Below are 16,978 nucleotides of genomic sequence, written 5' to 3'. Positions count from 1 at the left end.
AACAGAAATGTCTGATAAACGGATGAAAAACAGTATATTTGTAACAAATTGAGATAACCTTAGTTTTATATTTAAGAATCTATCTTCAAACTATTTTTAACACGTCAGTATATCAATACTGATATGCATGATTTATCAACTTTAATTAAAGCAAATCTTCGATATACATACCTAACCGTATACGTTTTTGGTGACAGTTTCTCGAACGACATACTATGGTCATCACATATATGCTTCATACTTGTATTTACACTGTATTTACACGTACCATACTATATCCTTCCTATCACATTTCGATTAAATTATTACTTTCTCGTAAATTTTTATGAAAAGTAACATTTAATCTAAAGAAAATTTGATCAAATTATGGAAAGCAAACCGTGCTTGCCTTGCAGTCCGACGTAACTTTCCCGCGCTTTTAGCGTCACTTTAGCAAATTTAAGTCGGCTTTGTTCCTTTCGGGTATCTTCGGAAACTTTCGATTTCCGTAAGACGCTGCGGTAGCCATGTAATATCCAATCCGCGTAGTTCGTTCTGTCGATTGCAAAACTTGTGGTATTTTTCGGAAATACGCATTAATTATGATTGAATTCTCTTAATTGATAAAGCATCAGAGTGTTTTACTGCATACACTAACTCCTTTTACTGTGTTTAAACGCGTATAAACCGTGGTTTAATATATAAAATAATATGTAATAGCAAATGTTGTGTTTCGTGTGTTATCACAAGAAGCATCTCTCGCTCCTACGATATTTCAACAAAATGACGATAACATAGCCAGTGGATCTTCACAATCTTCAGCTCCTAGTTTCTTCCAGGTACATACATTCATTTTCCTCACTTAATTAGTTCCATTATACATACGTATATATGTGCATGTACTCTCCGAAAGAGGTTAGTTTGATAACCAAATTTTAAAAGACAAATATCTTCGAGCAATACGAGCATTTTTGTGACATTCCATTTACGTTATTTTGTCTCAAATTTATAAAGATCAGTTTGAAAAATTCTAACTGCTGACATTTAATGACTGCGACATTATTTTAGCATTCAGCTTTTAGCTGCTTTAGGATATATTAATCTTTTTCGCTTCATCATTTCGATCAAACGTATGTGCCGCACATACATATAATTATCATATAGAAGAGGTTAGTTTGATGATCTAACTTCAAAAAAGTAGGTATCTTTAATAAAGAAAAGCATAAACAAAACAGATATTTCTATTACGTATTGTGTCATTCACATTATTTTCTTTCAAATTTATAGAGCCCATCCTCGAAAATACAAACAAACATCCATTAAAAAGTTCTTTTATACAAACATTCGCGTTCATCCATATTATCTAAAAAAAAAACTAACTCCTTTCTAACTTTCCCAACCATCCAAGAGCAAGAAAGGATAATCCCAACGCTCTTTACTATGCATTACATTTAGTCTTCCACGCAAGTTTCATAATCCCTTGGTTTTTCCGTGGCGAATCAGAGGTCCGTAAATCAAAATTTTACGGGTGCGAGAATAAAGTGGTTGACTTTAAAAGGGAGGCCAGACTTTGTTGAACGTGACAGTATATACGTGTTCCCAAGTTTTGTCGAAAGCGACAAAGATCTCTGGAAGAGGGTGGTCTAGGACATGCGCGTGCTCGCGCCCTCTCGCCCCCGCAATGATTCGTAACTAAATGCAAATGCGTGTGGGCACTGCAGTAAATGCAAATGCAATGAGACGTAGTCGTCGCCATCTCGACTTTAAGCTGAGCTAATGCATTCAAGTGCAACGAAAGCAACGCGGTTCGTCGACCCCTCGGTCTTGGTAAGCTGCAACCTTCGTGCAAAGTCCCAACTACGTCACTCTATTTAATTACCACTGCTTCCGAGTGCCTCTGATAACGCGTTTAAGGGACGTATTTTCTCCCGTGAAACTTTAGCAGAGATCACGGATACCTGTTACGATACGTCGATCGAAGGAGGATCTCCTTTTTTCTCCTTACTTCGAGCGGAAGAACTTTTACACGTGACCCATCGTTCCAGAAATTTCCAAGAGGAAACACGACAACGTGATTACTCCTTGATAAATGGAATTAAGGAAGCAAAGGATTATTTAGTATGTTATTTTGGCAAAATTATTATATGAAATTTTCGAACATCATGTTGAATTTCATTAGTCGTACGAATCCGTTAATTGCAGAAAACTTCGTGTGACAAAGAAAATATACGTTTATTTATGAAAGTTCGAGAGTATGATCGTGTTTTTGATAAATAAGGTCGAAAAAAGAAGGTATTGCGCAAAATTGTAGGTGAAGAGAATCACAACTTTTTGTATTCTTTAATAGCCTCGCTGGAAAAATTTCAGAAATCATCGGTCAGAAAAAGCTTAATTTAGGTCATAAAAACTTTTGCCTGTTAATAAGTTAATTAAATTTCTGAATACATGACTAATCAGAGCGAGTTAGAGATATCCATCGTTTGGGATAGAAAATATGGTCATAACTTAGTGTTTCAATCTGCATCGACCTAAACCACTTCAACTTATGCCGTCTCTGATAATCTCCACTTTAAGTTTGTAACTTTATAATCTACCTCCCTAAAATGATTATTGTAAGTCCATAAATTCCTCTTTAAAACAACATATTATATTATACTTTATTTGGAACTTTATATATTTCGTTTATATCGACGAAATCAAAATTCCATAAGAAAGGATTCCATAGGAAAAATCAAAATCTCTCGCTTTTTGGTTGGTTTATTTCAAATTCTCTCGGTTAATCGCTCGTCGGACGAATCAGTTCGAAAACTAACAGTCAACAATTTTCGACGTTGGTCAGAGGCGTACTATTTTGTACCTCTTTTTTCACCATTCTCTGCCATCCTATCGACGAGAGAGAAAAAAACCAAAGCGTGAACCAATAAATCGAAGTGTCCATAGAATACTGATGGTTATTAGCAAATTTAGTGCAAGCTAGATCCCGCCGCAATTCCCATGTTTAACGTGGACCGACACATTATTCGAGCGTAGGTAATTTGTCGACGTTTACACGCATGCAAATATACGCGGTACGTCCGTACGTACATAGCAGGCCGCCGCAGCATTTATCTGAAGTTCGATTATCTGACAGCGTTCCTGTAATAACTAACCTGGCTTGGATGGAATTTCCACTAATCGACCGTGACGGTAATGGAAATAAATGAATCCCCCCAACATTGCAACCTTTATTAGATTCGGGACGCGAGACTTTGCAACATGAACAGGATCCATAGTTTACATATTTTTCTTTTATATTATTCAGTTTGGTAGCTCGAACAACCTATTTTTAACTTTTCGCCTCAATATCGATTTTTATCAACCACTTAATGAATTATTCTTAGTTTAGCCGATTATTTTAGTCGTTGACTTTTATTAGTATGATAGCTATCTTAGCTATCTTTTATTAGTATGATAGATATCTTATGTACATATTAAAATATCTAAATATTTTATACAAAATATATGGTACATCCATTCGCAGTATAAGATTTTTTATTATAAAAATATTGATCATTTTCACGAATATACCGAGGAGAAATATATGCGTTGAAGGATTGAGAGGTTGGACTGAATCGATGAATGTATATTACACTTCTTAAACTCTTATGCATATTAAAAATTTGAGATTTTTCAGTTGAACGTCTATACTGAATCTCTTGTTACTTTTGTTAGCAATTTGAAATTAATTGTACAGAGATACGAGTAATAATCTTCTTTACTTGCGCAGACTCGTGAAAGAGTTTTAAAATTCATAGGGTATTCTTGGAAAATATTCAAAATTCCGATAAACTTGGTAAGGAAACAGGTTTATGTTTCTTCAGCACTTTAATTATACCCGAAAGCATTGTCGATTCATCGTCGCGCAGCCGGAAATTATTATCGGCCCATCTAATTCGTAATATCATCGTATCCGGCTGGCGTCGCGTTTATTTCCATAACGCGCGTCGCGACGTCGACAATCGACGCCGCGCCTCTACGTTGCCCGTGTGCTGTGCTGCTGCGGCCTCTTTGCCGCGTATTTGCATACGCCGCGATACTCGAATGCATTAACTCTCGAGTTTAACGTCGAAGAGCCTCCGACGTCTCCAAACTGCTCTCTATTTGCATTTCCCAATGTCCGTGGTCGCGTTGCAACGACAAAACGAGCTGACGTAATGAGCATCCCTTCTTCCTTTCACGGTTATCACGAACGAACAAAATCGTCTGCCTTTCTTGGAAATTTCAACATTTTTTTATTTTGCGAATTAATGAAAATTTTCGTATGTATTTAATTTCATTTCTCTTAAATTATATATATAAACGCGGACTTTAATATGGAAATATTCGTTGAAATTCTACTGTTCTGCTGACTTTCCTTTAATATTTTCGAGATTTAAAGATTGCCCGATTTAAACTTCTTAGGTGATCCATTAGTGGTTTAAAAGTTGCAGGATAACGAAAGACTAAAGGCCAAGATAGATTAATAAAGGAAATAAATAGATCGACGTTTTTACGTTAAAGGAACTGCAAGATTTTATGAATGTTTCAATGTGGTTTAGTTAGTGGCAAATTGAGTCTGGCTCGCAGACACTTGATATTTTGTGAAAGTTAGGATAAGTTCGTTAAGTTGGAGAGTTGATCTAGTTGAAGCTCAGGTGCTTGAAACCCTGAAGTGCTTTGTCGAGTATGGTATTAACTATCAAAGTACGGCAATTTAATGAAATTTTCGCGGTGCGATAAGGGGAAGTGAGAGATTTGAAAGATTCAATACGCTCTGAATCCAAACGCACTTCGTATTTCGGTATACACCCGCCCCTCGATTTACGCGGAGTTCCGTTCGAAACGTGGATTCGTTTTACGCGAATAAAAATCGCGTAAATAAAGTCTGTCAGTACCAGAGAAAAATATGTACACATACGATGACTAGCGAAACGTAATGTACCTTTATTCTTATCTCGTACAACACTGACGCGACTGACCACGTAAATTAAGATCGCGCGTAAAAACTACCTCGTAAATTGCGTTATAATCTACCGCGTAACACAAGTGCCGCGCAGATTGAGGGATCAGTGTAATTACACGTTGATAAATAAATAACAACGTCGAGTGTCGTATTATCGAGAAATAATTACGCATAGCTATGAGAGTAAAAAACGTCACGCGATCTTATTCGATGGACAATGATTATTTTATTTATTCTAACTCTGTAATAAATCATTTTCTTCTGTATAATCTGCGGAATACGCTGTACCAATTTGGCGTCGTTTTATTGAGCCGTCCTGTACAATAAAAGTCATTCATTCGCGTTTGATATTCCAGAATTTTAATAACTCTGAATGGAGAACGACTTTAAGCATCGTTGTAACAGTCGAATGAAAGGTTGGCGATGTTACAGAGAACGAAAAGGGATGACGAATAATGCGAAAGATGGTCGTATTAAGAGTGGAAAGGGTGGAAATGGAGTTCGTGGTACCGTTGCAACGTCACAAAGCGTCATTGTGCAACGTTTTCTTTCCCTTCGCCGAATGTAAATGCCACGGAACGGTATCTATAAATATTTGCTGGCGTTTCTCTTACTAATGAGAACCGCCGTGAAAGCTATCTGATTCAGAAGGTTTCCAAGGGAAATGAAGAATAGACGGGGGTGGTGAGGTACCGACAGATTTTTATCGCCACCATAACGCCCACGGAGAGAAGAACACGCCGTCCTCGCGATCATAATGTCATTTGCATGGCAAAATTGAAATGTTAAAATGCAAATGGACGCGCGCAAATCACCGACCGAAATGCAACACATTTTTCGACTCCGAGGTACCGTGCAGATCTCGCGAAACATTTTCGAGCCGTCGGTTATCCCCCGAGAGAGAATTAGAAGAAACTAAATATATTATGATTGCATTTCTAAGTAAGATGGAATTTTCTTACGGACAAAGACGGTAGTACGTTTCTTAATTAAGAAAGAAGCTTGTGATAGAGAACATTTTTCTTTCTTACGCAGAAAATCTTCTAAATTTTTATGCGATTTGTCAGTCGTGTTCTCAATCATCGTGATTCTTATAAACAGAAACAACTGTGTCGTTCTACTGCTTCCTTTTAATTTGGCAAAGAGGATTGCGGTAAATATTTGCCAGCCAAATACCTATAACGTTATACTTATACAGCGGTATTATTCGCCTGTATAATGCACCGCCAACAATACATAAACTTACAAACAGTACATAAACTTGTAAAACACCCCCTATACAAACATATTTGAAATTGCTGCCTGTTCTTGCTACCCTATCGCGCGATCTCTGTCTTTAATCCCCCGACTTCTCTTTATTCTCCATTGTAATCTCCAATTGTCACTAAATTATACCAACAATTACCAAAGCGCTTTACACGAACCAACCATAGTTTCAATTCACCAACTCTCGTTAACAGTCTCCCTCCCAACGTTCAAAACCCGAGCGTAACTTCTCGCGCGATTGCTCTGCGAGTCACAAATGACTGCACGATAGCTAAAAACAGCGCAGACAGGCAAAGTCTAGGAAATCTCTGGCAGACTTCGCAGGAATCCCCGAATTAAGCGATCCCAACGTGACGGATACGTTGGAGATTATTTCACGAGGTCCAGGGGCTTACGAAGAAAAACGAAGCGCCTTCGAGAGGCATCGATCCGGTATGGCGGAACAGCGGAAACAACTCGTAACCCCGAGAACGTAATTTGCAATCAGATGTCGAAGCTCCAAGCACGGGGGGCGAAAACAAGGAAGCTCGATTGGCTGGGAGCCAGTGACGGATCCCGCGGTCTTCCCGAAGGGGTGGCGTTTTGTCACTCTTGTCAGTCCGTGGAACAGACACGAGCTCGTCTATCGTGGATGCTTAACACCCATCCGCCTGAAATTCTCTTCTTCTTCTTCTTCTTTCTCTTTTCCCCTTTTTTCTCTTTCTCTTCCCCTTTCGGCTTTTTTCGCTTTTTCCTCCGAAAGAACGTTGGAGGATAAATCACAGCGGGGCACGCGATTTGCGGCCTCGCCTTTTCCCAAATGACTCGAGTAAATGCCGGTTTTTCCGAGAAATCCGGGTAATTCGGGAATCTCGTTTCGAAGCTAGGCCACCGACTCGCTTTTCTTCGGTTTTACGTAGCCACCACGGTGCACTGCCTCTTGCCGAGTCCTATCGATCGATAACGAGCTAGAGAATCTCTTCGTGTCGTTCGCATACATTTTTACCCAGCCAGTCCTCTCTCTGGGGAGGATTGCAACGGTAAAGGGTAAATTGCGAGTGATTCTATCCCCTTCCTTTTCCCATCCTACGAAATTGCCTGGCCATTTTTGGCAAAAAGCTTGTATCTAAATCGTATTTTGTCAGGGACTATCGTCGCGCAGTATACTAACGCGTTTATAAGCTCGCTATCTCGAAACGTTCCATAACGTGTCACGCGCGAAAATATAGACGGAATTTTATCCTCGAGAATTGCTGAAAAAGAACGTCTACTTCCTCGAAAGGAGTAGATTAAAATTTTCAAACTGCAGCTTGACTCAGCCTTTAGCTAAGCTTAACAACCCTTTGACAGCTTAACGTGTAAAAATCTACCTTTCGCCAATAGAACGTACAAGTTGTCAGCCGAAAAACAGGTCCGAAGCAGAAACGCAACACGCGAGACATAACACAGAAATTGCGATAAAGCGTAGTTGCGGTATAGTTGAAACGAGATACATTCGCGAGGTTAATTAGACGCGGGAAACGGCGTAGGGTAGTACAGGGATTCGACAAAAACTACAACTTCCGCCGGATCTCGGCTGTAATCGAGTGGCAGAAAATTAGGGAGTTCGTTTCTTTGGACCGGTTTGCCAGAGGATAGAAGGGAAAAGGGTAGCGTTTTTTCGAGCACTTTTAAGGCGGTTGTCCCGATTCTCTCCACAGTCACGAACCACCGCGGCCAACAGGGAAGGGAATTTTTTTCGGCCGGATCCCTGTAATTCAAGGTAGTATCTCCGCAGTGAGGGAAACCGCGGCCCGTTCCTCTACGATTTTACACGCCCAAGCACGCATATATAAACTCCTTTCATGGCGCGACGGGCAACGGCAACAAGCCAGAGCCTCGTTTTCAACGCCAACATTTGAGACTTAAACGTACATATACTTTTATTTATCACGGGGCCGTGGCAAGCGTGTCCCTCGAGAACCGCGAAATGAACGTCACTTAATTTACGCGCTGTCTGACGTTTTCATACATGCTCAACCACCGCTCAACTGTCCCAGTTCGTCGAGCTTCCTCTGAAAGCGGCTTAGCTTCGCGTTTAAAACACCACCCTTCTGCTCGCCTAGTCTTTCCCGAGCCTTTGAACAGGTTTTCGATAGAACGGTGAATTCCTTGTGAAATTCGTGTTTTTTGAATTTGATGGAAAAGCGAAAGAGAGGTAGAGAGACCGTGAGAGAGAGAGGAAGAGTGGTACGAGCGAACTCACAGGTTTTGAAAACCGGAGGTGCATTGAAGTCTGACGCATCGCCATTAATCACCGGTTGTTTTGCCGAGGCCGTCTTAACGCGCTATCAGGAACTCTAAAATGGCGTGGCGTTATGACGTCGAATTTTGTGCAAAGCACCGGGAAAGCAGGATATTAAGGCGCTTAACTGCGCGAGAGAAAAGGCGCGGAGGTTGGCTTCGTGTTATTAAGAGAAAAAGTTTACACGCTGGTGAAATATTGTTTGCGTTTGGGAAACGAAAAGAAACGTGTAGGCGGAATGGGAAAAATTTCGATAACCGAATCCGTGGAATCCTTAGGTGTCTTGGACATTTGTTTCTCTTTCAAGATCCTTCGTTGTCCGACTACTTTATACTTAAGTTACTTTCAAACGCTGCCTGATTAGTTTCCATTTGTAACATCGTAAGAGACGTTTAGTAGGAAAGTTTCAGAGGGTAATTTTCTATTCAATTTCATCGGGATTTTGGTAAATCTGAATTATCTTGAATTTTTTACCCCGTAATCCAGGAGAGCAGCGTTTCTACCTACCTTCGTCAAATCTCGCTCGTAATCCAAGGATACAGAAATGAATAAACAAGCAATGTCTGGCAAAGTTTTGACACTCTTAGATTCGCGAGACGCTGCCACGTGTCACTTACCACCGGGACCAGGCAGCGTGCATCCACTTCCGCCATGGAAACGGATGACTTTCGGGATTCAAAAGCGGAGTATTTCTAGCGCTGTAACTTCGCGCCAACACTTTGTACACAAGGTACATAAACTCGGCTTGAATTACGAATGGCAAACTCCTCTGGAACGTATTTCTGTGAATGTACACCAAACAGCTCGGAAGTTATCCACGGGTTTTGCGATTCATATTCCTGTAATTCAATGGATCCCCCGGAATTTAAGCGACATCGCGAGATGCCGTTCCCCAGGAACCGCTGAAATTAAGTCCAAATTGCAGTGCTAATTCGTTTTACGACAAAACAATTTTCGTTCTACGTTACTCGTGCATATAGAAATGTATAAATTCGATTTGACGTTCTACTTTTCATACAGAGAAGCGCTTACAGCAAAGACTTTAAGATCAAAAAGTCGGTCGCTCGACGAACCTGGCCGAGCGAAGAATTCAACAGATTTCCAACGAATTTAATTTCATTTTTACTCTTGTTTCTGTAACAATGGGCTATTAACAAAATTTAAAAAGAACTTTCTTCCAATCCATTATCCGATATACTTTTTCCAAAATCACGTACACCCTAAACAGCGCCGTAAGTCCTCTCGAGTCAACCATCGCGACGTAAAATATTTCCATTTACTGACATAAAACATCTCTCGTATCGTTACACGATCAAGTCCTCGGAGTAGCAGCATCCTCAATCCCAACAACGACACCGTCTAAATCTCCGTTTCCGGCGAGTTTTGCAGTCGTGGCCGCAAGTCCCTCGAGAAAAACGCAACTTTGGCCGTCCTTCTTTTTTTTTTTTCCTTATTCTCCAGCCTGTACTATAAGTCGCATTTTTATTCGTCCCCCGACGTATCCAGTCGACCTGACAACCGCTATATATTTCCCCGCGAAGTTTTAATATCCTGCGGCGGAGACGACCAGACGTCTGCCATGGATCTCGCGACAGGATCTCGGATGCAACTTTTAAATCGGCCTCGCTAGAATTGCCGTAGAATCCCAGGGCAATTCCGGGGCCGATCGAGAGGCCGATGCTCCACGAGACGTGTGCAACCGATCCCCTAAGGGGTTGCTTGCACGCGTACCTCGTACCTCGTTCACCGCCACTTTCCAGTCTGATTTCCTCGGTGAATTTGCTTTTTCTATTAAAGGAACGTTAAGGGTGAAAGGGGAACCATGAAATTGAGCCTCAACCTCTATCTCCTCTGTAAGATCGATCAAGCGACGAGTGGCACGCGTCACCGCTCAAAGGGGGATTACAGATTCTTAATTCGAATCGATCTCTTTCGTTTTCACGCTGTTAATGATATGGCCTAAGTGTTTGATCGTGGCTTATGTGAGATTGCTTGCTTGTACTTGACGATTACACTCGTACATTTCGGATTTGTTTGATGCTCCTTGTTCTTATCGGTCAAATCTCTGAATAAATAATAGATGGCCTTTGGTGCTGTTGATGTGATTTTAATTGAGAGACGCGATGGAGATACGGTATTTACGTAATTTTTAGTAAAGATAAATGTAGAGAATAATATAGGATAAATTATAAGATATAGCGTTAGTTAGTTTGGTAACGGTATGATTTATTTCAATATCGTTGACGCCAACGCAAAATCAAGTACGATGTTCCGTCAGTCTATATGCACGCAGTCATCATTCGTCGCTAACTCGTCTCGTCACAATGACTCTCTTCCACGCCGACTACGCTCCTTGACAACGCTGACGACACTCCTCGACAACGCTGGCAACACACTAAAAGCCCGACAACTCCGGCAACGCTAAAGTTCGCTGGCAACACTAAAGCTCCTCAACTCACTAACGGCTACCTTTTATACCCTGGTTCTGGTATACCTGGCCTACACATGTCCCATGGTCAAGTAGACCCTCTTAATAAAGACTCATGGTTTTCCCCCGATACTACAATAATATATATAATATCTGTATTCGTTTAATGAATTTTATTTGGAGAATATTATGATGATTAATTTTGTATTTCTAATACTTTATGAATATATACGTATAATAATTTGTCTTAATATCTACACGGTACATTTGATTATATACAGATATATTACAAGTCTAGTAGCTCTAACGATAAAGGAAATAATAATCCTCCAATTGAAAAACAATTTCACGAAATAACTTCGCGAGGCCACGCTTCCATTTAAGAAGCAAAAAAGAAACGAAAAAAGGTTAAGGGAAAGAAACGAAAGAATCATTTCGCTGCAATAATTTGCAATCCTTAATGGGTTTCGGATGGCTCGCCGGCTTTGCATGCTTTCTCTCGGCTTTTTTCAAGATACACAATATGAACAACGTGTACGAAGCAGGTAATATCATCTTCCAAATGAAAATATCGACACGTTTTATCCCTTTTCGTTAAAACCTGCTATTTACTATTTTTTCGTTGGTCAAGATATGTTAGAATATTTATAGTTTCCCATGTTCTTTGCCTTTTAACCAAAGAAAAAGAATAAACTCTTTTTCTTCGGACAGCTAAAAGCGCCTTTGAAGTTTTCTTCAATTTGACAATCGCAGATAAGATATTTTAATCAAGGAGAGTAGGAGATTCCTTAAGACTCGTTCAGAATAGTCAAATTACTTAAATCCAAGCTGTTTGAGTTCGAGCGACTTGATTTCAAGAAGATACTTAATATACATTTTTTAAAGAGTAATTAATTATAATATTAATAAAACGTCTAATAGAAGCATTATACATTACGAAACGTGACTGAATATAAAATTTCAAAATGCTTGAGTTGCGACAAACTCGTTGTAATTCGCAGCTTGTGACTTGTAAAATTTCGCTAATAACTCGTTAATTGGTAATAATTGTGCAAGATGGTCCACCTATCCATCCGTATCACGAACGCCGCGATAACGGATCTCAACTATAAATTACCCTCCTTTGTGGTATAATAAAGAATTTATATATAGATTTCTCTTTCGAGGCATCACCGTGCGAACCGATAAGCTGAAAATTGCAGTTGCCCATGGAAAACTCGTGGAGTATACATTAACCTTTATTGATCACATCTCCGGCTGAAGACTGCGATATAATACAGGTGCATGCTCGTACTATTATAGATATGTATGTATGTGTGAGTACATAAACGCGCATACCATAGGAGGAAATTTCGAATAAACGTGTTGTCGTAAATATCCTTCGATGTGCTAGCCGATGTTGCGAATTGATACACAAATTGCAGATGCAGAGCGATGAAAAAGGAGAAAAGAGAAATAACTGACGTACCCCAAGAATATTTATTGCGTTGTCTAGTGAGAATTATGTTTAGGACGTTAAACCATAGGCGGTAAATAACGTTAAGATACGTAAAATAATTAGATTAATCGAGAAATTTTGATGCTTTCGTTCTTTGGAAAAGAAAATATCATTTGAAGATTACAGAAGAGGAACATCATTAGCAAGTACGTTTCTGTTAATTTTCTGATTTTAATACCATGTTACAAATTAAAGAATGGTATTTTAATGTTTAATACTTTGCGTTAATAGCGTTGTTGACAAAAAGTGAACTTCACATTCAAGTTTTTGGTGAAAAACCAGTCTATAAGAATTCTCATGTACACAAAGAGCTACGTAATACACGGTAAAATTATTCAAAAATACTTTATCCCGCGATAACGGAGAGTCGTTATCAGTTCCTCGCACGTATCTAATACATAACACAAACCACGTAACGAAACCATTGTAGAACTTGTTCAACATTCTAGTCACGATAGCCAAGCTAAGAGAAGAATTCTTAAAAATTGCCAAATAAATATAAAGAATCCCTTTAAGATGTAGAACGGGTCGGTCTGGTTGTTCACGATGACCTTTTTTTTTTTATTTTCTTCATCTTCTTCCGATACGTTTGTGCACGTATTACTCTGGCGAGATGCGTTTCGAAATTCCTTGCAGAATCAGCAATTTCCATAAAATTATTACACAGCGTGCACACCGCCGAAATTTGCATAGCGTGACCGTGTCGCGGCCGCGCGAATAAAAAAGACTCGCTGCGTTTCGCTCTAATCGGGTTTCCGTGTCCTACCGTCTGTTCGCGCGATTCAACGTAGTCCACAGTAGAATATTTACAGATTTTCCAAGGGAAACCACATCAAGCGTAATGTTTTCGCGATTTTTCTATACTACCGTCTTTGATTCCCTTCGAAGCTATCAAACGAATTCGCGATATAGCCTTTTTACGAATAGAAGTCTCATAGGTAGACAGCCTTTTAACTTCAAACGATTTCCGCTCAACTCGATAGTCAGGTTTATTCGAGACCTTGCGAATGTAGATTTTATCGAAGTTGAATTAAGCGAGTAAATAGGAGGATCTATTTATTAGAATGTTTCTTTTAGAACGTAATGTGTTCTTTTTTTTCGGGATTATGAGAAAGTAAAATTGATGAGCGAGTCAGGTCAGTTTTAAAGGAAATATCGAATATGTACTTGATAATAAATAATGGAAAAAACTTTTGAACTGAAATTTTGCTTCTCATAAAACTGTTTATTTTTAAAACAATAAAAGATGGATTTTTCGAGATAATAAAAAGAGCGTAGATAGATTTTGTTAAAAATTTAATAAATCTTCTGTGTATCTTAAATTATTATTACAATAAAAACAATATTATTATTCGTTGTCATACTGACATACAATAATAAGTCTATAATACTATTACAGATTATTACTGGGAAACGCCTATTAATTCGTTAACAATTCCATGAAAACACTCAAATACTATAACTTTCTATATATTTACAATTTTTCTGTTTCTTTTTTACATTGGATAATTTCGTTGGAATACATATTTATAACATAGGATCAAAACGTATTACAACTAGTAAATTAAGTACGTACTTTGCATTTCCATAGTTTATAGTACTATGAGAGGAAATTACTGCAAGTGTTCCTAAAGAATTATATACAGAACATGAAGAACACGGAAAAAATGTTAAAGTGTCAAAACTGCAAAAGGAATTAAAATTATACTAATATATAATTATACTGTATCGAATAAAGATCAATGACGATAATTAGTTAATATCGCAAACACTAGTTTTACATTCTCTACAAAATCTCAGTTTTTATACGGATCACGATCGTTTCCGAAACTTGCCATAAATTTAATTGTAAATGTGTTCGGAAGCGTACCAAGCGTAGCAAACCGACTAGTTTTCACTTTTATATCTACGATTAACATTGGCGTAACGTGTTAAAAATGTCTTTTCCCTTCACAAATTTCTTACGTTTAATTCGTCCTCAGCTGGTAATCTCCATTTTGCGTGATATACCGCACCCATGGTAATGCCTGATATCCGCTCTTTTCTATAATTTTCAGATAGCGCACTTGAATTCCAGAAGTAGTGAAATACGGAATTTCAAATTTTACTTGAATTGGTGGCTTTCCTTCCACGTCTTCCCCAATGACAGATGGTAGACCAAAGTGTGCCCTCATCAGATATTCTTTACCACCAGGAAATGACTTAATGAACCAAGTTATTGCACTCTGCTCTGGTGAATATTTAACACTACCGACGGTAGTCCTAAATTTGGGCGAGTCTGCATCGTTGGGTACTGGGATTACTATTTCTACATTGTTGGCCGTAGAACGTCTCTTAAATTGCGATCTCGCTTTTATCATGTATTCTACTCTGCTGTGGGCATGCCTCTCAATGACAGATTCGATCCATATCAGAGGTTTCACGTGTGTATTCAGTCTGTAAGACATTAATTCAAATTCTCCATCGGGAGGAATGAATGAAATTGTTCTGTCGTTCTCGAATCTAGACAATCTGACACACTGATGAAATTTCACATCTTCCAATTCCACAGATTTGGACTTCCCACGGCCTGTAGATTCGAATAATACTTTGTCGTTAAGACCGAGTCTTAATTCTGGCATTCCAGACAAATAAACTCTCATCCTTATAGCACCCACAATTTCAGAACTTAAAACATTTCCATTAGCATTTGCAAGAAGATTCACAGACTCTATCACGTCTAGAAACACTTCATTTTTACGGTATTTTATACCTTCTGATCTCCAGGATACAGCATTAGTCACAGCCATGGGAATGCGCGGTTGAATTTCAAGTTTATGACCTTCCTGCGTAATGTACTCTTGTAATATCTTACTATCAGTAGTTTGCGGATACCCAAAGTCTATTAATTCATCTAGAAGTTCATAAATGACTACAAAATTATCTCGTATGCTTTCTTCTTCCAATTCCTTGAAATATTCTTGCATCACTTGCACCAGTTTATGCAAGAATACAAATACTAAGGAAATGTTTGCATTCTTCTTTGTAGTGGATACGATATACAAATTATTGTACTTTATATATGCATATGTGCATTCTGTGGTTTGTATAATCGGAGTAAGATTGCCCTCCTCCTCGCGTTCCATTACAAAGGGCATGAACTTTTCTATAACACCCGTTTCTATGTCTCCACGATAATTTCGTGAGATCAGAACCTTCCCCTTCACGTCTAAAATATATATCGCAGACGTCGACATCTTGAAAATTTGTTATACTGCAACTAAAAAAAACCTAACCGTTATCCTAATATGCCAATCTTTACTAAAAATGTGAAATTGCGAAGAGGAAGAAAAAGGAATGACAAATGCGAACGTTCGATAAACCGAGTATGGAAAATACGTGATTGAGGTTATGTTATCAAACAAAACTACATTAATTAAAGGAAAAGTTCAATGCAAAATTTACAATACGATGCACAAAATTTATACCAAAATCGTAATGTAAAGAACTACTAGAAGAACGGATGAGAAATGTATCCACGGAAAGTTTTAATTTGACATCTATGGTACGTCAAAAACACTGGATATGAATTTCAGGGAAAAATTTGTCACATATATAAGTACTTACTACGTGTCCTTGCAATTCCTGAAGAAATGTTAACCTTTAGATCATTTACATCGAAGATAATTTTTCTTATAAATGAATAACAGAAAAGATGTTATTGACAAAAAAGAGATAGCCCCTCCCAGGTGCTTGAGTGCCACTGTGGCACTACCTGAAGTTGCTCGCTACGAATGTACGAGGTGCGAGCCGTAATCGAGGCGCATGCGTTGCTAACTTCTACTTCTATTACTGCTATCTTTACTCTCTTCCCTTGCTTTCATTTAAAAATTGTCCGATCGCTATCTTTCCAACTTTATTGGTTTTATTAATTAAAAAAGTTAATTTGTAATACTCTCAGAAAGAAAGCGTTGATGATTACTGCTAAATTGACGAATTAAAAAATTCATGTCGACCTTAAATCAAATTATTGATGCTTCCGCTCAGTTGCACATTACATTTCATGGTTTAACATTTTTGCATAAAATTACAATAGAATTTTTCTAAGATAATGCCCGTTGGTTCATTATCATAGTTATTATAATTTTATTCTAAACATTTTATCTTATATTCGACTAAAAATATGTTGTCGTAAACCTCATCATTCCTCATAGCCTATTTAGTAATTTTTATCTAAAAAGTTCTTCACAAATATGAAAACGGTATACCGCGATCATAAATTAATAGTTATAACTACGAGTTTCGTAAGAACGCTTTAAACCTTGGATTATAAAAGTTACTAGTAAATTGATATTTTGTTTATGTATAACATTTCATTAAAATCATATTAATCCAATTATATGTACCTATTATTCTACAGAAAGAACAATTGGAAAATAGTTTTGTTGTACATACTGCGCAGCATATACTTATCAATATTTTCTGGAAACTAAATAAATAGCAATATAAAAATTTAAATACTATTATATCTCATAGCAATACGAACATTTAATTATTAGACTCAAATAAACAAAAAAATGACAT

At 38.2% G+C, this 16,978-nt stretch overlaps 1 protein-coding gene across 1 annotated transcript; it reads right to left on the bottom strand.

Annotated features, from left to right (window-relative positions):
* Window positions 1–13,721: 13,721 nt before the first annotated feature.
* LOC117207909 (AP-1 complex subunit mu-1-like) lies at window positions 13,722–16,213 on the bottom strand. Its single transcript, XM_033448624.1, has 2 exons — window positions 16,022–16,213; window positions 13,722–15,674 (listed from the first exon to the last, which is right to left on the bottom strand). Exon 2 carries the CDS (start codon window positions 15,649–15,651, stop codon window positions 14,383–14,385), a length of 1,269 nt encoding a protein of 422 aa, XP_033304515.1. The 5' UTR covers window positions 15,652–15,674; window positions 16,022–16,213; the 3' UTR covers window positions 13,722–14,382.
* Between the last annotated feature and the right edge of the window lie 765 nt (window positions 16,214–16,978).

Source organism: Bombus bifarius, unplaced genomic scaffold, assembly GCF_011952205.1.
Source record: "Bombus bifarius isolate JDL3187 unplaced genomic scaffold, Bbif_JDL3187 scf7180000008047, whole genome shotgun sequence".
NCBI lineage: Eukaryota > Metazoa > Arthropoda > Insecta > Hymenoptera > Apidae > Bombus > Bombus bifarius.
This window is presented reverse-complemented; position numbering and strand designations above follow the sequence as displayed.